This window comes from Aquarana catesbeiana, linkage group LG02 (assembly GCF_042186555.1).
Source record: "Aquarana catesbeiana isolate 2022-GZ linkage group LG02, ASM4218655v1, whole genome shotgun sequence".
In the NCBI taxonomy this organism is placed as follows: domain Eukaryota; kingdom Metazoa; phylum Chordata; class Amphibia; order Anura; family Ranidae; genus Aquarana; species Aquarana catesbeiana.
Genome location: NC_133325.1, coordinates 133,871,203 through 133,894,491, shown reverse-complemented (window position 1 = coordinate 133,894,491; position 23,289 = coordinate 133,871,203). Strand labels below are relative to the sequence as shown.

At 41.0% G+C, this 23,289-nt stretch overlaps 1 protein-coding gene across 1 annotated transcript in view; it reads left to right on the top strand.

The window, feature by feature from the left end:
* ZC3H12C (zinc finger CCCH-type containing 12C) overlaps positions 1-23,289 on the top strand; it is an 80,326-nt gene that overhangs the window by 30,055 nt on the left and 26,982 nt on the right. The window contains exon 2 of the mRNA XM_073613488.1: positions 22,469-23,223. Within this exon, the coding sequence (XP_073469589.1) occupies positions 22,469-23,223 (755 nt within the window). The remainder of the gene's footprint in view (positions 1-22,468; positions 23,224-23,289) is intronic.

Sequence of the window (23,289 nt, the reverse complement as noted above, 5' to 3'; positions counted from 1 at the left end):
AGAATGAACATAGTCGCCCTCTAACAGGAAGTCAGATCACTGTAGAAAAGTACAGGAATTTGGAGAAAGCTGAGAACAATAGATGGTACTTTATTGAGTTAAAGTGGTTCTAAACTCAAAAGGTTACATACATTAATGCATTCTCTGCATTAAGGTAAAAAAAACTTTTAATACTTGCTTCTCCCACCACCAAACACTTACCTGACTCCTCCACCGATCCAGCACTCTCCTGGCTGCAGCATTGCTGCTCTCTCTTACTAGGCCTTACAGGATACACTGAGAGCAGTGGGAGCCATTGGCTCCTGAACCTGTCATTCAAATCCTTTGTGTGTCTATGGATGCACACAGCTCGGATGGGGGTTGCGTTCACATGGTTGCCCCCTCAGCATGCACTTTGCTGAGGGGGCTCTCGTAGGAAGAAGGAGCAGAGGGCATCAATGGGGGACTCCAGGGGAGGGGGTTTGAGACTGCTCTGTACACCATTGTGCAGAGCAGGTAAGTATAAGCTTTTTTTTTTTTATTATTATTATTTTAACTCTTTAATTAAAGCATAATGAAAATATTACAAACCATGTCAGTAGGTTAATACATCTATACAATACTTGAACATCCGGCAGAGCTTCCAGAAATCCATATAACCCAGCTGAGTTAGCTGGTATATGCAGTTAAGGTAATCCCTACATCGCAACAAGGGGGATATACACTCACCGGCCACTTTATTAGGTACATCTGTTCAATTGCTTGGTGACACAATCTGCTAATCAGCCAATCATATGGCAGAAACTCCATCTAGACGTGGTGAAGACAACTTGCTGAAGTTCCCAAGCATCAGAATGGGGAAGAAAGGGGATTTTTTAAAGTGACTTTAATTGTGACATGGTTGTTGGTTCCAGACTGGCTGGTCTGAGTATTTCAAAAACTGCTGATCTACTGGGATTTTCACACACAACCATCTCTATACAGAGAATGGTCCGAAAAATAGAAAACATCCAGTGAGCGGCAGTTGTGTGGAGGAAAATGCCTTGTTGATGTCAGAGGTCACAGGAGAATGGGCAGACTGGATCAAGATGATAGAAAGGCAACAGTAACTCAAATGAATACTCGTTACAACTAAGGTAAGCAGAATACTATCTCTGAATGCACAACACATCGAACCTTGAAGCGGATGGGCTACAGCAGCAGAAGACCACACCGGGTGCCTCTTCTGTCAGCTAAGAACAGGAAACTGAGTCTACAATTCGCACAGGTTCACCAAAATCAGACAAAAGAAGATTGGAAGAACTTTGCCTGGTCTGATGAGTCTTGATTTCAGCTGCGATATTCAGATGGAAGGGTCAGAATTTGGTGTAAACAACATGAAAGCATGGATCCATCCTGTCTTGTATCAACGGTTCAGGCTGGTGGTGGTGGTGTAATGGTGTGGGGGATATTTTTTTGGCACACTTTGGGCCCCTTAGTACCAATTGATCATCGTTTAAACGTCATGGCCTGTCAGATTTTTTTCCAGCACATTGTATCTCACATTATGGCTGTTTTTGGCAACATAAGGCAATCACACTGGAGAATTTCTTGGAAGATACTACCTTGCACCAATCCAGATTTTTACATGGAGACCCTTATCCTCCTGGGGACTTGTCTACGTGCGCTCTTGTTTTCGTGGGTCTGTAATCTCATAGCTCCCGGGACAGACACCTCCAGCGGCCCTCACCCTTTAGTACCGCAGGTTTGAACCTGGAGCTTTTTTATACGTGTCATATATCCGCTCCTGTGGAAGTGGAGCGAATCCACGACATGCGTCGGAAGCAGTGATGTTACAAATTTTGTTTTTTACATATCTTTCTATCCAGATCTTACTATGATGGTTTTTGCTATACTAACAATTATGTCATGTAGTACAAATTCAGCTCATAATATCACCTACCGCAGTGTATTATCATATGTGTGTGTATATATATATATATATGGATCGCAAAATATTTTTTGCTACTGGTGCAATATATTAATTAATCAATTTCTGTGTATTTATTGCAATGTGCTACTTTTTCTGTTTTTGCACCTTAATAAATAGGTCATCAGTTTTGACTTTTTTACCATGTCATGGGTTTTATTTACTGAAGGAAAATGCACTTTGCACTACAAGTGTAAAGTGCACTTGAAATTGCACTGAAAGTGCACTTGGAAGTGCAGTCGCTGTAGATCCGAGGGGGACATGCAATGAATATAAAAAACAGCATTTTAGCTTGCACATGATTGGATAATAATATCAGCAGACCTTCCCCTCATTTCAGATCTACCCCTCAGATTTACAGCGACTGCATTTCCAAGTGCACTTTCAGTGCAATTTCAAGTGGACTTTGCACTTGTAGTTTGCACTTGTAGTGCAAAGTGGATTTGCCTTTCGTAAATAACCCCCAATGTTTTTCCTATATTAATACTAGAAAGGGGTTATAAGGAGGGAATGAAGGAGTGAGGATCCTTTTTTTGTAATTTGAAATTTTTTAAAAATTGTACTTGAATAGATTAAAAACATAATGTTAGCGCCTCTTTAAAGTTAAAAAAGAATACTCTTCATATGGCCTTCCATGGAACTATACCAGCTTATAGTTCCACTAAATTTTTTACTTTCAGCTGATACACAACGCAATATAAAGAGAAAATTTGCTTAGACAAAATTACTGCGATGTTTTCCTTTCCATTCTCCGAGGCTACATTCTGCAGACACCCGTTCTCCTGATTTGTAATGAGATTACCCGGTATCACGCTTAAACGTGGATTATTCTGCAGAATGACTAGCCTGCTGCTCTTTTATCACAGAGCTGTGCACCGTGGCTAAATGAAAAGTTGTTCCTAACTTTACGGCGCAGATTAAAAAAAAAAAAAAAAAACTGCCCCCTATTAAACGTACTTCCTCAAGGCAAAGCACATTGGCCGGCTTACAGCACAATGATGTCGCTGCTTCCAGATTGGTTTGGCAGCTCCATTGTTCCGGGAGCGTAAACCAGACGCACTTGTGTCCCGGCTTCTTTCATAGGCTTTTCTTCATACCAAGTTAATCTTTCTCTGTGATAGCATTCATGATGGCATGTTAAAAGAGTCGCATCCTAGCAACTGCAAGCAGGTTGCCTAGCAACACAGTTCCTTCAGGATTTCCTTGTTAAGATACTTTTTATATGAAAACTGCATTTTTATTAAAAAAAAAAAAAAAAAAACCCTAGCACACTCCAACTTAAAAAGCTGTCATAATTGATTAGAGGTCCCGGGAATAAGTTGACAGAGTCTGTGATGAATAGTTTATTCAGCATTGAATATTCCGCTCTGATTTTTGTATGGACGGATGCTGGATTAATAACGCTGGTAACCAAACTTATTAATATGTTTGAGAGTTCACAAAAACTTTCAGGTCACTGTCAGATCTTAGTTTGTTTTGTGGTACGCAGGGAGCAATAAAGCTATGCAAATATTTTGAATGCACTTATGTAACTTTGCAAGCTAATAACCCAGATAGAAAGCAATTGTGCTGCAGGTTTGAAAATGACTTGCTAAGCTATTGCTAGACTTGCCAGGCTTCACATGTTTGTTGCACAATTGCAGCAAGTCTGCATTGCATGACTCCAGACTTTATCTGCAAACAATCTGTAAGTTCTGGTTCAGTTATGTTGTGCAATAGTCATCCCACCACAGGGGGTCACTGTGGCTGAATTTTCATGCTGTAGACTTGCAGAGCTCTTGCTGTAGACTCACCACTGCAACTTTGTTCTTGTTAGAGATTCGCCAGACAAACTTGCTACAAATTAGAAAAGTGTCAACTAGAACTTGTACTTCAAGTGCTCTGCAAGTGTATAAATTGCCAGTGAAAATGTGCAGCAAGTTAACAAGACTTACAATTCAACACTGCCACAAATTTGTGGCAAGTTATCATTGCTATCTGGGAAGCTTTACGCAGTATTAAACCCAAAAACAAAAGTGTATTTTATTGCAGCTTACCAATCATTAGATGGGATGACTGCATTAGATTTATTTTTATTTTTCACCAGGCGATCCGACCAGTAAGTTATTTTTCAACTTCTGTCTGATCATGCCTCTGCCTGTGGGAGTGATGCGTGTAACTGTCAACCTTGCAATGCCTCATGGCATTTATAGTTTCGAAACAGCTGGAGGGCCACCAGTTTGAGACCCCTGCTTTAAATGAACAAGCTGTCCAAAGTGTAAGTTCAAGCGTTGAAACAAACCTTTTATCACTGACTGGGGTGATTACAATGGCCAGTTTTTATTTACTTTTATAAAACTTTTATCCCAAAAGGAAAGAACTGTTTGATGTCTTTAACCATTTTGAATAACAATTGCGCAGTCATGGAACACTGTACCCATATGAAACTTTTATATTTTTTCCCCACAAATAGAGCTTTCTTTTGGTGGTATTTAATCACCACTGGGGTTTTTATTTTTTGCTAAACAATTAAAAAAAGACCGAAAATTTTGAAAAAAAAAAATACGTTTTTCTTTGTTTCTGTTATAACATTTTGTAAATAAGTACGTTTTCTCCTTCGCTGACAGGCATTGATGAGGCTGCACTGACGGGCACCGATGAGGCGGCACTGATGATGAGGAGCTGATAGGCAGCACTGATGGGTAGCACTGATGGGCACTGATAGATGGCACTGATTCGCATCCCTAATGGGCAATGATTGGCATCCCTGATGGGCACGGGTTGGCATCCCTGGTGGCATCCTTGATGGGTCTGCACTAATAATTGATGTGCTTATTATCAGCGCAGACCCCCCCCCAGTCAGGAGAGCCACAGATCGGCTATCCTCTATCCATGCCTTTTTCAGCACACATAGAGGAAAAGCTGATAAATGACTTTCCTAGTTATGATGTGACCAGCTGTGATTGGATACAGCTGATCACATGGTAAAGAGCCTACGTCATAAGCTCTTTACCGAGAAATCGGAGATGTGGTATGACAGAGCGACACACTGCACTACCAATCATCACGCTGCACACCCTCGGCGGCACGCAAGAGCGGCTTATCCTGCTTATCCTGACACCTAGTCAGGATAACTGATCCCCTGCCCGGCCATTATTCTGCTATAGGCCAAGCGGGTGTGGTTAATTTGTCAGTCAAGTCCATGTAAATCTGCTAGTACATCTAATAATATGCTCTCCCTAGATTAGGGGTAGATAACAATCAGAAAGATTGTGAGCACTGAACTTATTCTCTCTGGAGAAAAGAGGTTTGAGAGGGGATATGATTTCAATTTATAAATACCATACTGATGACCCCACAATAGGGATAAAACTTTTTAGTGGAAGGGAGTTTAACAATAAACGTGGCCACTTAAAATAAGAAGAAAAATGGTTTAACCTTAAACTACGTAGAGGGTTCTTTACTGTAAGAGCGGCAAGGATGTGGAATTCCCTTCCACAGGCGGTGGTTTCGGGAGGGGGGGGGGTGATCGATAGTTTCAAAAAACTATTAGATAAGCACCTGAATGACTGCAACATACAGGGATATATAATGTAATACTGACATATAATCACACACATAGGTTGGACTTGATGTCTTTTTTCAACCTCACCTACTATGTAACTAAGTCAAAATGTATTTAAAAATTTGGCTTGTCTTTCAAAAAGCTCTTAAACCAAGTTACTCTCAAACCAAGGTTGTACTGTATTAGTCATTTGCTGCAGTCATTTCATCTCTATAAATGGTATATTGTCACATGAGCTCATCAAACGCATTCAGTCCCAGCAACAGGTTCATTCTTTATATATATTTACCTTCACACTTAACTTAGAATACCGGTTATGTAATTCCAATGCCGGTATTTATGTTTTAATAACATTAACACATCCTTATTAGCAGCTCAATTTGTAAAGCCGCATGTGCGGCTGTGTTTTTATCGCCCTTCTTTATGTCATGGATTTTGTGTGTTCCACTGATTACACATCATTTAATTGCCCGTGCATGCTCACATATGCATTATTTATCACAGCTGTTGCTGGCGGTAGGCAGTGGGAGCCTTGAGCACAGATATGGACTTAATGTATGAGTACAGTCAGGCAGTGGCTGCAGGCTATGAATTGTCTCTGGAGGAAATAAATGCCTCAGTCCAGTCCATGTATCAAAGAGGGGGACAAGTGATTGATAAGAAAAGCTGTGGACAGTTTAAGGTTTTTAGCGTTATAATCCTAGTATCAAAGAAATACAGTGAACTGTAAAAAGATGGGATCATTCAAATGTATGTTAATGCATTGCCGCTCTTTTAAAAGAAACCACTAGATTATCCTACAGGTTGTACAGTTTACCTCCACATGCTTTTTACCTGTTCTGCGCTTTGCAATGGAAGAACACAATTGTTTGTGGTTATTGGGAATGTGCTGATTGTTTTTTTTTCTAATCTAGCTGACAGAAGTGAAACATACCTGTGCTTTGCCTTGGCAGGGAATACCAGTATACAGTAGTATCTAAAGCAGGGTTTCTCAACCAGGATTCTAGGGTTCCTCCAGGGGTTGTTAGGGGTTCATTGAGCAATGAACAACTCCTGCCTCTCAGATAGGTTCCCACAGACACCATTGATCTTTTTAGCTATCTTTTATCATTTATCATTTTTATCATTTATATTTTTAGTAAGGGGGTAATTCTTCCCAATGACCAAAAGTGTAAGGAGCATTCGTCCCACTGACCATCATACTAATGTATAATGAGTTGTAGATATCGTCATTTTTATCAGGGGTTCCCTAAAGCTGGAAAGTTATTTCAAGAGTTCCTCTTCTGTGTTGAAAAGGTTGAGGATGGCTAATGTATAGTATATTTCATCAAATGTACACATATACACACCTAACAAAGAACCAAGTAAAAACTGAATGTTATTTCTCATATATTGCAATATGTACCACCTTGGGTAATCTTAGCTCACTAGTATATGTTTGAGTAGCTTCATATTAGGGGTATATGGTTCATTTTAGATCTGGAATTAGGTAGGAGTAGGGTGCATTTTTATGTAAGAAACAACATTGTTCAATTTTCACTTAGTTTAGGGTTGGTTTTGCTCGTGTGTATATATCATAGAGCATTGTTATGCTAATAAACATATATTTTGATGTTTTACTTTAACAAATTGGGTTTGTACCTCTATGCGGTGTCTGAATCCACGATTCTGTCACGTTTTTGTTTAAAGTGATACTAAAGTCTAGATTTTTTTTTGTTTCAAAATATCAAACATGTTATACTTACCTGCTCTGTGCAGTTTGTTTTTGCACAGAGCAGCCTGGATCCTCCTCTTGAGTCCCTTGTTTTGCTTCTGGCCCCTTCCTGCTATGGGGGCACCCGAGCCGCTGCTGTGTGTGTCCATTCAGACATTGAGCCGTGGCTCGGCCCTGCCCCCTCTCCCTCCTCATTTGCTCACTGACAGCAATGGGAGCCAATGGCGCTTCGCTGCTGTCTCAGCCAATGAGGAGGGGGAGTCCTGGACAGCCAAATCTCTTGTGCAACATCTCTGAATCGAGATGTGCTCATGTAAGTATTACGGGGGTAGAGGGTGGAGCTGCACACTGATATAAAAAAACCTTCTGCCTTTAGAACCACTTTAAACAATATATGTAGTGGTAACATATCGTCCCGGATTGAATGGGGATGACTCTGAGCACATTTCCCATAATACCTGTTGGTCTCACTGACATATATTTTTTATTTTTATATACAATTGGCTGATTTTCTAGTGTTGCCTATCTCCCTTGTTAAAAAAGCTGCATCAAAAAAACTGTAGGGGGAAAAAAGATAAATTATATACTTACTTATCCCTCAACTTCCACCTGTGAAGGATGCCATCCTTCTTTAGGTGAGATTTTGGGGAAGGTTGAGCAGCCCAAATTTCATTCACTGACGGCTCCCGCGTGCATGAACCGGAGGGACGTCATCACTGCTCCGACCAGTCACAGCGCCGGAGCAGCGATACCCGGAAGGAAGATGGACGCTTCGTGGAAGAGGGGACAGCGGTGACATCGCAGGCTCCTGTGTCAGGTAAGTGACACATAATGGGCTACTATGCGATGCATAGTGCTTTACCATTATGCTTTACCTTTGCAGGGAAACAAAGAGGAAGTAAACCCATCAGGGTTTACTTCCTCTTTAAGTAATCAGTATTCATGGGCATGGTGACAAGATCATCTCCAGGGGAAGCCAGGGGAAAGGTAAGTATATCATCTAACTTTTGCCATACAGCTGTTTTTTTTTAACATTTTGTGTGTCATGGTGTGCAAGGTCCAGTTTATTCCCCCTTCCTGGCAGCCCATACTTTATGATGCTCCCTTGTTGCTCCATGTAGATGCAACAGCTGGGAAAGAAAGCTGTGTGTAAGCTCTAAGTTACTATAGTCACAAGTATAGGATAGTGCTGGGCTAGTCATCTGTGCTGTCATGTGAGATGAGGTGGAGTTTGTCACATGCTCCTCCATACCCAGAAGTAACAGGTATATATATATATTTTTTTTTTTTTTTTTTTGCTCCAAGCAGCTACACAGAGCAGTGAGGTAGTAACAGAACTATCAGTATGTGCTGCTGGAGAGGGGGGCATTAAAACAGACCTGTTGCTTTGTACTGCATGGGAAATGATCAGGTTTGCTTCCAAGTAATAATAAAAAAGAAAGGGGTTAATATTACTGACCTCCTACTGAAATTGTTGGTTGCTGTTATCCTGACCAGTCTGGTTCCAGTACTTTTTGGGTCTCAGCCCAGAACAGGAGCGTGATTAAAAAGTTCTTATCTGTATGCTTGTTCCAGGTCAATAACCCTCATGTAGTGAATTCAGATGGTCATCATGACCGTCATCCAGCTAACAGAAATTTTCAGAAGGAGAGGTCAACAAGGCAGCCTTTGTTTACTTCATGACAGATACCGTATTTAAAAAAGGATCATGCAAATATGAACGACTACATATGAATGTTTCATGTTTACTATTTGCAACCAACTGGTAATGAGCTGTAGGATATATGCGGGCTCATTCCTCAACTGTTTTGCCTAAAACCATAAAGCAGCCCCCCTCTCATCCCCGCATCAATAAGAATGGAACATCTACATCGCTCAGATATACACAGATAGCAAACAACACCGGAGGCATGGTGGACCTCACTGCATGGGTACATATAAATGAAAAAAAAAGAAAATAGGTATTTTATTTAAAAAAGGCAATCTTATGATACACGGGTTGATTTACTAAAGGCAAACAGAGGGGTTGATTTACTAAAGGCAAATACACTTTGCACTACAACATCTTTGGGATGAATTATGCTGCGTACACACGGCCGGACTTCCCAACAGAAAAAGTCCGATGGGAGCTTTTGGTCGGACATTTTGACCATGTGTATGCCCCATCGGACTTTTTCCAGGACTTCTCTTCCAACATCAGTGCCTGACCTCACAGATGCACTTCTGGAAGTATGGTCAAACATTCCCATAGACACACTCCTAAACCTTGTGGACGGCCTTCCCAGAAGAGTTGAAGCTGTTATAGCTGCCAAGGGTGGGCCAACTCAATACTGAACCCTACGGAATAAGACTGGGATGCCATTAAAATTGATGTGCGTGTAAAGGCAGGTGTCCCAATACTTTTTGTAATATAGTGTAGATGCAAAAAGTTTGCTGATTACACTCTAGACTTTGGATATCACTGTGACTTTTTCATTGATATAAAGGTAAACAATCCCCAAACAGGCAGCTTCAAAGGAGTGTTATAACTATCTCCCTGTTTGGTGTCTTTGCAATGAACATATGCTAATGTAAAAATATCCACAAACCTTGGAGTCCTCCATATGATAGACTATAGGGTGGTTACAAGGTAACGTCACATGTGACAAACTGTCCCATATGGCAGCCACTGTCCTTTTCCTTAGAAGGGAGCCTGCCAGTGCTATTCTGTATAGCTGTAATCATAAAGAAACTGACCTAGTGAGAAAATGTATCCAAGTCCAAGCAACTACATTTACTTAGACTGTATTGTCCCCTCCGGCAGTCACTCCCCTTTATTGTTTCAGATAGAATCCTACCATGCATATAGTAAAAAGTTAGGAACACTTAGGTATATACATATCTCGAGGGACCGAGACATAGACAGCACAAACCAACAATCCCGGCCAATGTACACACATAGGGGAGGATGCAGTAAAAAAATCAAATTGATATATAAAAAAGGCACATCAATTATTCCATAAATGTTAGCAATAGCAGCCCTGCATAAATGTATCAATAATTTAAATGTACAAACAATGCCCTTTTTGTAAGCAGCTCGTATTATTAAAAAACAAATAGGTAAATACATGTAACATTATCTAGGTACAACCTTCCCTCCAGTAATACTTAGTCATAAAAAAAACATATTATATTTAAATTCTTATTATTAGCATTGACAACCTTAATTAAATCCATAAATTCCTTCTTTGTTCCAGTGCAAAAAAAAGTCTCCTAATCATCAATATATCTATGCCAGGTGGGCACCTGGCACAGGTATTAACCGAGTTCATCATCTGAAAAAAATGTACAATTCCCAGACACTCGTAATAAACATAAACGGGTGCACACTTGGTGCCTATAGTGGAAATCTGTATCTGGAGCAAATGGGAACGAGCAAAAACTGGACTCATTAACAGCAAGTAAAAATTCAAAACAGATCTTACACAAACTATTACTCTCTTATGTACACATGATTTCTGACGGAAAATGTTTGATGGGAGCTTGTTGTCGGAAATTCCAACCGTGTGTAGGCTCCATCGGACATTTTCCATCGGAATTTCCAACACACAAAATTTGAGATCTGGTTCTCCAATTTTCCGACAACAAAATCCGTTGTCGGAAATTCCGATCGTGTGTACACAATTCCGACACACAAAATTCCACGCATGCTCGGAATCAAGCAGAAGAGCCGCACTGGCTATTGAACTTCATTTTTCTCGGCTCGTCGTACGTGTTGTACGTCACCGTGTTCCTGACGTTCGGAATTTCCTACAAGTTTTGTGTGACCGTGTGTATGCAAGAAAAGTTTGAGCCAACATCCATCGAAAAAAATCCATGGATTTTCTTGTCAGAAAATCCTATCGTGTGTACAGGGCAGACGTCTTTTTCCTCATAAACACGCTGAAATGCCTCCAACCCCTTCTGATGGGTTTTATAATATATGACCTTTTCTTGAGTAGATTCAGAATGGCTGAACTGAGACAGATGGACAGACTTTAAATTGAATTCATTTATTATTATTTATTATTTTTATATATTATATATATTATTTTTATATATTTATTATATTTATTTATTATTATTTATTAGTAAATTGAATGCATTTAGTGTGTGTTTTTTTTTAAAGCTTTCAGGAAAAAATTTCATAAAAAAAAAAAGTTATTTCAGTACATTTCCTTTATAAGAATACACTGATGTATGGGAAATTGCCCAGCTTTAGAAAATACTGGATGCTCGCAGCTGCATAGACAGACAGGGAGGTGGACTCTCAAATGTGGCTGTCTAGTGATTGCATGTTATCAGAGGCTTGTCAGACACAAAGGCAGAGCTGGGTTACTGTCTGCTATTCCAATGTCATCATGACAAGTGCAGGATCCTTACCATCTGCAGCCTTACTACTGCAACCCTGAGCGAAGGAAATGTTCACAATCTGCTGCTTCTCAGGGTCCCCATAATTGAAAAAGCCTGTCTGATAATTAGAATTATAAAATGTTATTTAAAGCAATTCGTTTTCACAGTCTCCAGCCTGACCTGATCCAGGTTTAGTTCCCAAGTGACCTTTGTCGGTGGCTATGGCATGGTGTGTGCTCCGTGGGGTCATAGTACAACTATAAATGCACAGTCTTTAGTAATAGTTAGTAGTAGTTCATTATTTTCAGAAATAGGTTAAAAATGTAAAGGTGCATCCCCAAAATGATTTAGGATTTTGTATGTGTATATGTAATATATATATTTTCATGATGATATTATTATTATTATATATTTACATTAATAATGTATTTGTATTGCCAGGATTAGTAATACATAGAATAAAAATACACAAAATATTTTGATTGACACACAGTCATGATCTTAACTACAATATGAAGCTAAAATCAAGAATACGGGGGGCATGACCCCAAACTAGCAGGAGGAAAGTTCAAAACTAATTCTAGAAATTATTCATTTACCGAAAAAGTTGTAACAGACTTCCAGTAGAAGTTGTGATTCCGTCAACTGTAAGTGGATTCAAACATTCTAGGGACAAATGTAGATCTATGCTGGGAAAAAAATACAAAACATATAAAAAAATAAATTGGGGAAGACTTGATGATCCAAATAATCTGCTTTCTAGCATCACTATTCAGTATTTCTATGTATAGTAAAAAATGATATATTTATAATTTATAGTGTTAAGATACAGCAGGAGAGAGCCCTTTACAATCTAGAGAGATAGAGGGCTAGATGTAGGGGAATGAGTAAGCTGGATATAAGGTGACAGTGGCAATGGGGACAGACCTGGATCAATGACAGAAGAGGAAACTATATGAATTAGAGGAATATTAAGGGGGCTGTTGAAAGGTTTCTTAGTTTGGGGATTGCTAAATGGCGTATGGAATGGTTTCCAGAGAGGGAGATAGGCTACATGTATCTGTATGAGATGTGTCTAGAATGCAGGAGACCAGTCATGGTGGTTTGGATGGTATCTGGAAATGAATTAAATGCTGGTTTCTGAATTCTCTGTGAAACTGGATGATGCTGAGGAATGTACACTTACCGGCAACTTGATTAGGTACACCTTACTAGTACCGGGTTAGACCCCCTTTTGCCTTTAGAACTGCCTTCATTCTTCATGGCATAGATTCAACAAGGTGTTGGAATTATTCCTCGTAGATTTTGGTCCATATTAACATGATAGCATCACGCAGTTGCTGCAGATTTGTCGGCTGCACATCCACGATGCAAATCTCCCGTTCTACCTCATCCCAAAGGTGCTCTATTGGATGAGATCTGGTGACTGGAGGCCATTGGAGTACAGTGACCTCATTGTCATGTTCAAGGAACCAGTGGTGAGATGATTTGAGCTTTGTGACACGGTGCATTATCCTGCTGGAAGTAGTCATCAGAAGATGGGTACACTGTAGGTATAAAGCGGTGGACATGGTCAGCAACAATACTCAGGTAGGCCGTGGCGTTTAAACGATGCTCAATTGGTAGTAAGGGGCCCAAAGTGTGCCAAAAAAATATCCCCAACATTATTACACCACCACCAGCCTGAACCATTGATACAAGGCAGGATGGATCCACATTTTTATGTTGTTTACACCGAATTCTGACCCTTCCATCTGAATGTCGCAGTTGAAATCGAGACTCATCAGACCAGGCCAATGTTTTTCCAATATTATATTGTCCAATTTTGGTGATCCTGTGCGAATTGTAGCCTCAGTTTCCTGTTCTTAGTTGACAGGAGTGGCACCCAGTGTGGTCTTCTGCTGCTGTAGCCCATCTGCGTCAAGATTCAATTGTGCATTCAGAGATAGTATTCTGCATACCATGTTTGTAACGAGTGGTTATTTGACTTACTGTTGCCTTTCTATCATCTTGAACCAGTCTGCCCATTCTCCTCTGACATCAACAAGGCATTTTCATCCACACAGCTGCCATTCACTGGGTATTTTCTCTTTTTCGGATCATTCTCTGTAAACCCTAGAGATGGTTGTGTGTGAAAATCCCGGTAGATCAGCAGTTTTTGAAATACTCAGACCAGCCCGTCTGGCATCAACAACCATGCCATGTTCAAAGTCACTTAAAGTGATTGTAAAGCATCAAATATAAACAAAAAAAAATAACAAACATGCCATACTTACCTCCTCTGTGCAGTTCATTTTGCACAGAGTGGCCCCGAACACTGACTTCTGGGGTCCCTCGGCGGCTCTCGCGGCTCCTGCCCGCATCAGATAACCCCCTAGGAGAAGCGCTTTCCCGGGGGGTTACCTTGGGGGCACGCTCCTGAGTCCATTATTCGGTGTCCATAGCCGCTGAATGTATGACTCAGCCCCGCCCCCCGGGGGCCTGTGCCATTGGATTTGATTGACAGCAGCAGGAGCCAATGGCTGCGCTGCTATCAATCTATCCAATCAAGTGCTGAGAACCCCGGCCAGCACGTCGTCGCCGTTGGAAATTCCAGGGCTAAGGTAAATAAAACAGGGGGGCTGGGGGGCCTTGGGGCCGGTCACTGCCAGGTGTTTTTTCACCTTAATGCATAGGATGCATTAAGGTGAAAAAAACAAGGGTTTACAACCCCTTTAAATCCCATTTCTTCCCCATTCTGATGCCCGGTTTGAACTTCGGCAAGTCGCCTTCACCACGTCTGGATGCCTAAATGCATTGAGTTGCTGCCATGTGATTGGCTGATTAGCAATTTGTGTCACCAAGCAATTGAACAGGTGTACCTAATAAAGTGGCCGGCGAGTGTACATGGGAATAGCGTTTGAGGATCCAGAAAAAGACGTGGATCAATTCGCCGGCATGGATTAGAGCGAGGCCAGTTGGTTAGTGGTCCATAGTAAGGATGATACCATAGGTAATCTAATGGCGTGTACACACCGGTGGTCTTTCCGACGGACTTTTGACGAACTTCTGATGGACTTTCGAATGAACGGACTTGCCTACACACGATCACACCAAAGTCCGACGGATTCGTACGTGATGACGTACATCGGACTAAAATAAGGAAGTTCATAGCCAGTAGCCAATAGCTGCCCTACCGTCGGTTTTCGTCCGTCGGACTAGCATACAGACGAGCGGATTTTTCGACCGGACTCGAGTCTGTCGGAAAGATTTGAAACATGTTCCAAATCTAAAGTCCGAATGATTTTCGATAGAAAAAGTCCGCTGCAGGTCCGATGAAGCCCACACATGGTCAGATTGTCCGACAGATTTGTCCCGTTGGACCAGTCCGGTCGAAAAGTCCGCCTGTGTGTACACGGCATAAGAAACAATGAGGAAGTAGATACTGTGGTTTTGGTATGGAAGGCACTTAAAAAATTGCATGTGAGAGGCGGCACACACTCCGAAAAAGTGTTCTATAATGAAGAGCTCGATGAAGCCTGCAGCACTAGAATAGATCGATTGATGGTGGAATACACAGGCCGCTGGAGAAAGGTAAGTGTATTAGCTCTTCTTTTGCAGGAACCTCTGTATAGAATTCTTTCAAGTGACTGATGGTCACTTAAAGTTAACAGAAGGTAGTAAGTGTCTGAATGTGAGAATGAAATAAAAGAGTGAAAAATATTCACTTATATATTGTTCAATTATAATACAAAAATAGATAGTAAGCTCTAATGTACTATTATAAATAACTGAATCTCGTAGTAATTAATATTATTTCTTTATTACATATAACTCAAAGTTAAAAGTTTAACAACTTTTTCATTTTTGTTGCTCTTGATTATATAATTGTTAAAATTGATTGTAACACCTTAGTCTTTCTATAACATATAGCCTATTTCATTGCTTGTAACTACAAGAAATACTAAGATCTGATATGTAAATTCAACTAATGCTACCATGTAATGTAATCGATATTTTGTTAATTGTACCAATGTTTATATTTTCAAAATCAATAAACAAATTTGACAAGAAATAAAAGAGTGAAATAAAACATTAACGCTGATACATTTTATGAGGACGATTTAGAGCTTGATGAACTTTAATAAATCTGATCCAGATAGATGAATGACCCTTTCAGACAACTATCCAGAATTGCAGAAATAGGTTTTGCATCCAGAAATAAAGCTAAAATTGAAAGAAATAAAGCAAAAACCAACCCATTGCCTGGAATTGAAGTGGATAGGCACCTGAATTTGTCAGTATCTTGCTTTGCAAATTCTCCCAGTTGAGATGAGCATAGTCACAACAACTTGTATATTATGTTATTAATGCAAAGATCCTTATCCATCCTTATCCATCAAACCATATTTGAGGCTGAACTGTACAATCTGATTGTATGTCGTGGGGCGACAGCACATCATTGCTCTTTGTAAAATCTTATTAAAATCAGTTATTGAGGTCAGGAAAGTTAGGGGTAGGGAAGTGAAATATATTAACCATGATATATCACAACCCATGCATTCCACATCCCTTAGCTAGATTCGTGAATAAACAGATATAATGATAAATTCAAATTTGATTCGAAAATATCCTTAGCTTATTACACTTAGATGCTTGTTTTGTTCAGAGCTGTGCTTACACAGTCATACAACAGTCTCTGTACTATGGTCTTTATATATCATTTGTTTGCTGTATATAAATAGTCTAAATAAAATCTATTTTTGTATTTTTTATGGCTTTCTGGAATTTTTATTTGGCTTTATTGAACGGGTTTTCAGTTGTTATTTTGGCGGGTCGTTTCTGTGCTTTATAAATGGGAAGCCTTGAAGAATGAAAATGTAGCAGTGCTGTTCCTGTGTAGTTGGGGGTTGGTGAAAGGACTACAATATTCTACAAGGACCTCTGAAAGGGGGGGGGCAGGCAGAGACATCTGCTCTTGCCGGTTTGTAGACAATAGGGCTGTCAGAGATCTATTGGAGATCCTCAGGGTCCAAAGGCACATTGGAGGACACCTCATTGAAAAAAAACAATATTGTATAAAAAGTAGCAAATATCTCTAGAACTAAAAGAAATCTATTCTAGGGGGATATGGCTATCAATGCCACACTATCTTTCTGAATGCCTGGTTGTCTTGCTGATCCATTGAAGGGGTGCTTTGTAAAAAATGACAAACTTCTGGATGCCTGATTCCCCCCCGCTGCTCCCTATGGTACCTTCCACCAGTCCCTATGTCACTGCTGCCTCCTGTAAGGATGCAGGGGCTGTGGAATGGAATAAAAAAAGCGCAGAGGGTGAGCAGGCAAAGAACACTCTCAGAAGTATAGGCTGCAGATAATCCTTTAGCAAGCCTAGCAGTCCAAGAGAGTGATGGTTGGTGGTGCTGGCAGCAGAGCAGGTATGTATTAACTATTTGCAGGCAAAAAAAAAAGGAAAACAGCTACACAGTCACTTTAACCTCTTCAATACTGGGTGCTTTCACCTCCTTCCTGCCCAGGCCAATTTTCAGCATTCAGCGCTGTCACACTTTGAATGATAATTGCACAGTCATGCAACACTCTACCCAAATGAAATTGTTATCATTTTTTGAGACAGATAGAGCTTTCTTTTGGTGACATTTAATAACCGCTGAGTTTTTTTTTTTTTTTGGTAAACAAACGAAAAAAGACCGAAAATTAAAAAAAAAAAGGCATTTCTGGTATAAAATTAGGCAGCACTGATGAGGAGGCACTAATAGGCTGCACTGATGATCAATGCCGGGATTATAAGTGTAAATGATGTGCTGACAGGCTTGCCAGTTAACGGCTCTCCTTTCCTCCCACAGATACAGTGTGGGAGGAAAGGACTGCTGATAACGGGTAAGTCTGTTTACATGTGATCAGCTGTCACAGAGCACTAACGATGCACACCGCAGGAGGCCGCAGGGGGCGCGGTTCTAGGTGGATGTCTATGGATCCCTCCCAGAACTGGGTGGCCATGATGTAGTCTCATACTGTCATACAGTGGTATTTAATGTCTTTTCTTTTACTTACCTTCCTCTGATGTCTTTTGACACATGATTTTATAGGTCCTCTGTCTTCTTCTATCAACATACTGTGAGTGCAGGGCACTGGGCTCAGGGGGTGGGGCTATGACGACCTGCACTCACAGTCTCTCTAGTCTTCCATGTTGAGTACCGGTGTGTGTCATTCAACCAGGAAGACTGATGGCATCTTGTGGTCAAAAAGAGGTACTGTGGGAGACAGCTTCTAAATGAAGATGAATATTGCAGCTTAAGATCTGGAGATCAGAACTTTTACTTTACTTCCTGCAAACTTTGGATATCTACTATTTTCAGAAATTGAGCAGCCTATTACAGTTTGGCTTAGATCATTGAAACATGTCTTCTGATTGTGTTAGGTTATTACATTCTTACACAATGCTGTTTACCACTTTAAAGCGGTATTAAACCTAAAACCAAAAATTTGATGTGGTGGTTGCATTCCTTTTCTTATTTAGGATTTTCTCCCTCTGTTATCACCTGGTGATCTGACCAGTAACACGCCTCCTGTATTAGAGTGCCCCACTCTGGATGAAGGAGCACAGGAGCACTTTTGGACAGTAAAACTGTTATTTTGGGGGGAGTATTAGATGTACTAGCAGATTTAGATACCCAGCTAACACTAACACAAGCAATTACAAACGTTTTTTGCTTTGGCATAACAGTTTTGCAGAAATAAAAGCTGATCATTATAAGCACCCCTGTAACTGTTACATCTGTAGGGCTACTTGATCTTTTGAAAAACAACAGACTTTCTGGTTGGATCACAAGGTGAAAATATTAGAAAGCCTTAAAGCGGTTGTATGCCCGAACAAAAAAAAAAACGGAACTGTAAAGCAAAGGCATAATGAGCTAGTATGCATCGCATTATGAAAAACTTACCTTAGAACAAAGCCCCCTTACTGCCTCCCGGTCACCGCTCTGGGAGCTGACATGTTCCCTCTGCGTTTCTTCCGGGTTCACGGCTCCAGCGCTGTGCGTGGCCGGAGCTACGATGACGTCACCGACAAGGAGCTCTGATTTTCTGGCAGAATCCACAGGACCTGCAGAGAGCATGCGCCGCTGACGTCAGCAGCTGCATTCAAGGTGAATATCTCCTAAACCGTACAGATTTAGGAGATATTCATTTTACCTACAGGTAAGCCTTATTATAGGCTTACCTGTAGGTAAAAATCACAAAGCAGGGTATACAACCACTTTAAGAAGAAATCTAATGCTGTCACCATATCAATGAATTGGCAAACTGCAATATAATTTTTATTTATTACAGGTACTTATATAGTGCTGTCAATTTATGCAGTGTTTTACATATATATATATTGTACTTTCACATCAGTCCCTGCCCTCAAAGAACTTACAATCTAAGATCCCTAATACACATACTAGGGTCACTTTAGACAGGAGCCAATTAACCTACCAGCATGTGTTTGGAAGGAAACCGGAGTACCCGGAGGAAACCCACGTAGGCACAGGGAGAACATGCAAACACCAGGCAGGTAGTGTTGTGGTTGGGATTCGAACCAATGACTCTAGTGCTGCTAGGCAGAAGTTCTAACCACTTAGACACTGTCCTGCCCACACATATAATAAATGTTTAGTTTTGGGTTTATTACCACTTTAATTAATTACATTTAATTCTATTTCCAGAAAATATCAGAGCAGTTCAGTTAGGTCAACAAATAATTTCAAAGCTGTTTTTATGCTATCGCTCTTTTATAACAAAGGGAAAATTATTTTATAAATGCTGTGTTCAAAATGTTGTCAACATCACATGTCCTAATCGGTGTTGTCTGGCATACATGACAGATTACAACAAGGAACAATGCCCCTGCAGGAATAGAATGCAATAAGCTTGCTACTGTTTCCCGCAAGCCGAAGGGTTCAAGCTGTGACCTGCCATGGGCAGTAGGAAAATGTAGAGACAGCTAGTGGCAGGCTAGGTGGAAGAGACCAACTTATTGCTAGAATTACTGCCCCGCGGTATCCTGATTTGTGACCAGTGAATGGTTTTGGTATATTAGGTACTGTTGAATTAGTTTAAAAGTATTTCTAAGGACACCAGAGGTAACTTGATCTATCTAATATTGGCTCAAAAATCTATGGAGCATTATTCACTTATTTCACCAAGATTTTACATAAGTGCTTTTGACATTTATGATGTTACTCATGATAAAAAAAAACGATCATGATAAATGAATCAAATGCGCATATAAATAGGGTCCTAGAACGATTAATGGTTAGCTATGAAAACCTGGGGGCACTTACAGGGACATAAATTTGAGGCTTTCAACATGAAAACTGGGACAGATGGCAATTATAGGTCATGGTAAAGGGGCAAGAAAGCTGTTAAATCAGTGATCCCTGTCACTGAGCAAGTGTTGGTTAAAAAAATCTTTGTGTTATAAATATGTATCTTTCCACTCATTACTCTTAAAGAGTCATTTCATGAATACATTATAATATGGCTGTAGGAACTTAAAGCAGACTTTCACTCCCATGAGTCATGTAAACTCCCTACACTTCCACAACTTCCGTAATCTAAAACAGCATTTTTTTTCTCTGATCCCACCCCCCGCCTAGGTGAGAATAATGTGTTCCTGTTCCCACAGCCTCCTGGGATATCCCAATCGCATACTGTATCCCAAGAGGTTGCAGGATTATGACACACAGCGGCCAGAGGGCGGAGCTAGAGCACGTCAGCATATGCTGGCTGCATGAACCTGAAAAGACAACTGGCTCACAATCACTGATGAATGCCAGGGTGACCATGCAGGACTTGGGCTGTCACACCCCAGCAGCAGATCCTAGCAGGACAATCCAATGGGCAGGTGAGTATGGGGAAAGGAAATTCCACTTTAAGCAATGAAATTTCTTTAGTAAAGTCCCAAGACATATGAGAAAATGACAGGTGGTTCAGTTTTCCAAAACCCACCAAATACTGAAATAACAATTTTGGGTGACCCTTTGAAAGGATTATGGCAGCTTCCATTGCTAACCTCCTCCTGAAAATTCCTGCCAGTATCAGGCTTTAAAAGAGAAGTTCGGGTTCAAAAAAAAAAAATAAACTCACCGAGGTGGATGCAGAATGGATCCAATGCTGAATCTGTCCCCTGCCTCCTCTACACTGAGAACTGAGCCACCAAACACCACTGATCACTGATCACTAAATTCTCCCCTCAGCTCTGAGCAGAGAACAGTGACTGTTAGTGACCGGCTCTCTGCTCTGCCCCTCCAGTGCTCACTGGAGCGTCGGGCTGTGGAGGGGACAGAAGCACCTGGCTCAGTCTTCCAGCAACTCGCTGAGGGATTGAGCCAGCTACTAGTCCAGGCTTCTGGGTGAATCCTGATTGTAAAGTTGGGATCGATCCAGCACCTGGAGCAGCTGAGTGACACCAACCAGCAGCAGACTTTAGCCCGCTGTTGGCTGAAAACAGGTCACAGGAGTGCCGAATGAACTGCACTCTTGTGATCCATAGGAGAAGTAGGGCCACAAAATCTTTGGCCCTACTTCTCCTTTAATACTACTGACCTGAAACAAGCATTCAGATTAGAAAGTCAGAGTATAACCCTGATGTGTGCTTTCTCCAAATTATGCAAGCATTTAAGCCATTGGCTTAGCATGACAGCTAGCATTTAACAGAGAAGAGGTCAGCAATGGTGGCCTTCATGTTCATAGAGCAGGTTTTGTTTAAAGAGACACTGTAACTTTGCCAATTCAGGGCAGAGTGAAAATGCTTTGTGGTTGCCTACCCTCAGAAAAGTCACTGATCCATGTTCCCACAGCCCTTGCTCGGTTGCTGTAACAGGGTGTGGCTTTGGGGTATTGAGGAGTATGTGACGTCACCCATGCATCAGAACTTAGGCCTGAGCATCCATTCATGTCTGAACTCTATCACATAGGAGTAGTGATGTCATCCACTGAGTACATCTTAAAAACTATCTGACACCAGAGCTTACTTGTAGTGAGGAAGCATGGATGGGATGGACTATGCCTTGCTTGGAGGGGCTATTGGTAGTCCTTGTTACTCTGCCCTGAATGGACAGGTGATTATGCCTCCTTAAAGTGGATGTAAACCCAATGTCATCCTTTCTCAACTACTGCCATAGGGGTTATCTATAAGGATATACATGCCTCCTGCATGTATCTTTACCTGTCAAATGTCTCCCCTTTGTCTGTTATGAAAGCCAAAAAACTGCAGATTCTGTGGGTGGGTCTGTTGTCTGGAGCTCGGTGGGTGGAGTCGTGATGTCAGTAGACTCCCCGCCCACCTCTACACTCCCCTTGTCAATATTCATTTTCTCCTGTGTATTTCTAACACTGAACTTCTGCTATGATCTCTAACATCCAGTGAAAAGACAGGAAAGTAACCACATGACTTCAGCATGCCAATCATGGTGAGGTGTGGAACAGCCAATCCTTGCAGAGCTGCTGAAGAAAGGAGTGGGGGAGGGAATTAAAAAATCATGCCTGTGTCTTAGGCTGTCACTCACAGCAAGTGGGAGGATTTGACAAAGTTTTTCTCAGTTTGTCAAGATTTATCTCACTGAACAATAAAAGAGGATTGCTCAGAGCTGGATTAACTCTTTGTGGCAAGACTGGGCTCAAATGATAGGAAATTGTATACTCTACAGTATGATATATATAAAAAAAAAAAAAATTCAGGTTTACATCCACTTTAAGGTTCAGAGGGACAGACTGCTAGGAGGAGAGAAACAAACATTCATTTTGCCTGGGGCCTTTGTAGTTGCCAAAATATTTAAGTTGCCTTGTAGAACGCCTGCTATCATGTTAACGGAAACATCTTTTTATCATTATTGTTATCTGTTTTTCAGGAGTTCAGGTCGTACTATCAAGGCTTTAGAAATAGCAGCAAGGTGGAGTCGGACACATGTACCGGCTTCATGGGCTTAAAGGATGATTTCGGGCACAGCTTCGGCCATCTTTACGCAGAGAGCAGTAATTCCAATTTAGGTGCAATTGTACCGTGGACTATCCTGCGGAAACCCACCATGGATAAAATCAATTCCAGAAAGGATGATTTGGACAAAGATACCTCAGAGGAGACCTGCAGCACCAGCGGTGACTCAGAAGAAAGCACAAATTCTGACAACGAGTTGGAGTTGTCGGGGAGACTCGTAGCCGAACCTTGTCAGGTAACCAAGCCACACAGACAGCTCTGTCGCTCTCCTTGCATTGAGCCATACATTCTGAAAAGGAATGAAATTCTACAGGACCTAAAAAATGAGGATGATCTGACAGGAGCTAAGGAGATCAAGAAGCTACCTGACCTGTCGAAGGAATACCAAACAAAACTGGACTTTGCACTAAAGCTAGGATACTCAGAGGAGCAAGTCCTTCTTGTCCTCAACAAGCTGGGAACTAATGCTTTAATCAATGACATTTTGGGTGAACTTGTCAAGCTTGGTAGCAAGAGTGAAAGTGAGCAAAATGGAAGTGTTAGTACAAATGTACGGGAACCATCGTCCTTTGAGTCTCAAAGATCAGAATCTCCTTTTCACCAGGAAGGAATAGATGATAGTGATAACCTAAGGCCCATTGTTATTGATGGGAGCAATGTTGCCATGAGGTAAGTCAATACCAAATTTTGGGTTTACGCTTCATATGCACTCAGTGGACCCCCCAGGTTCTGAGT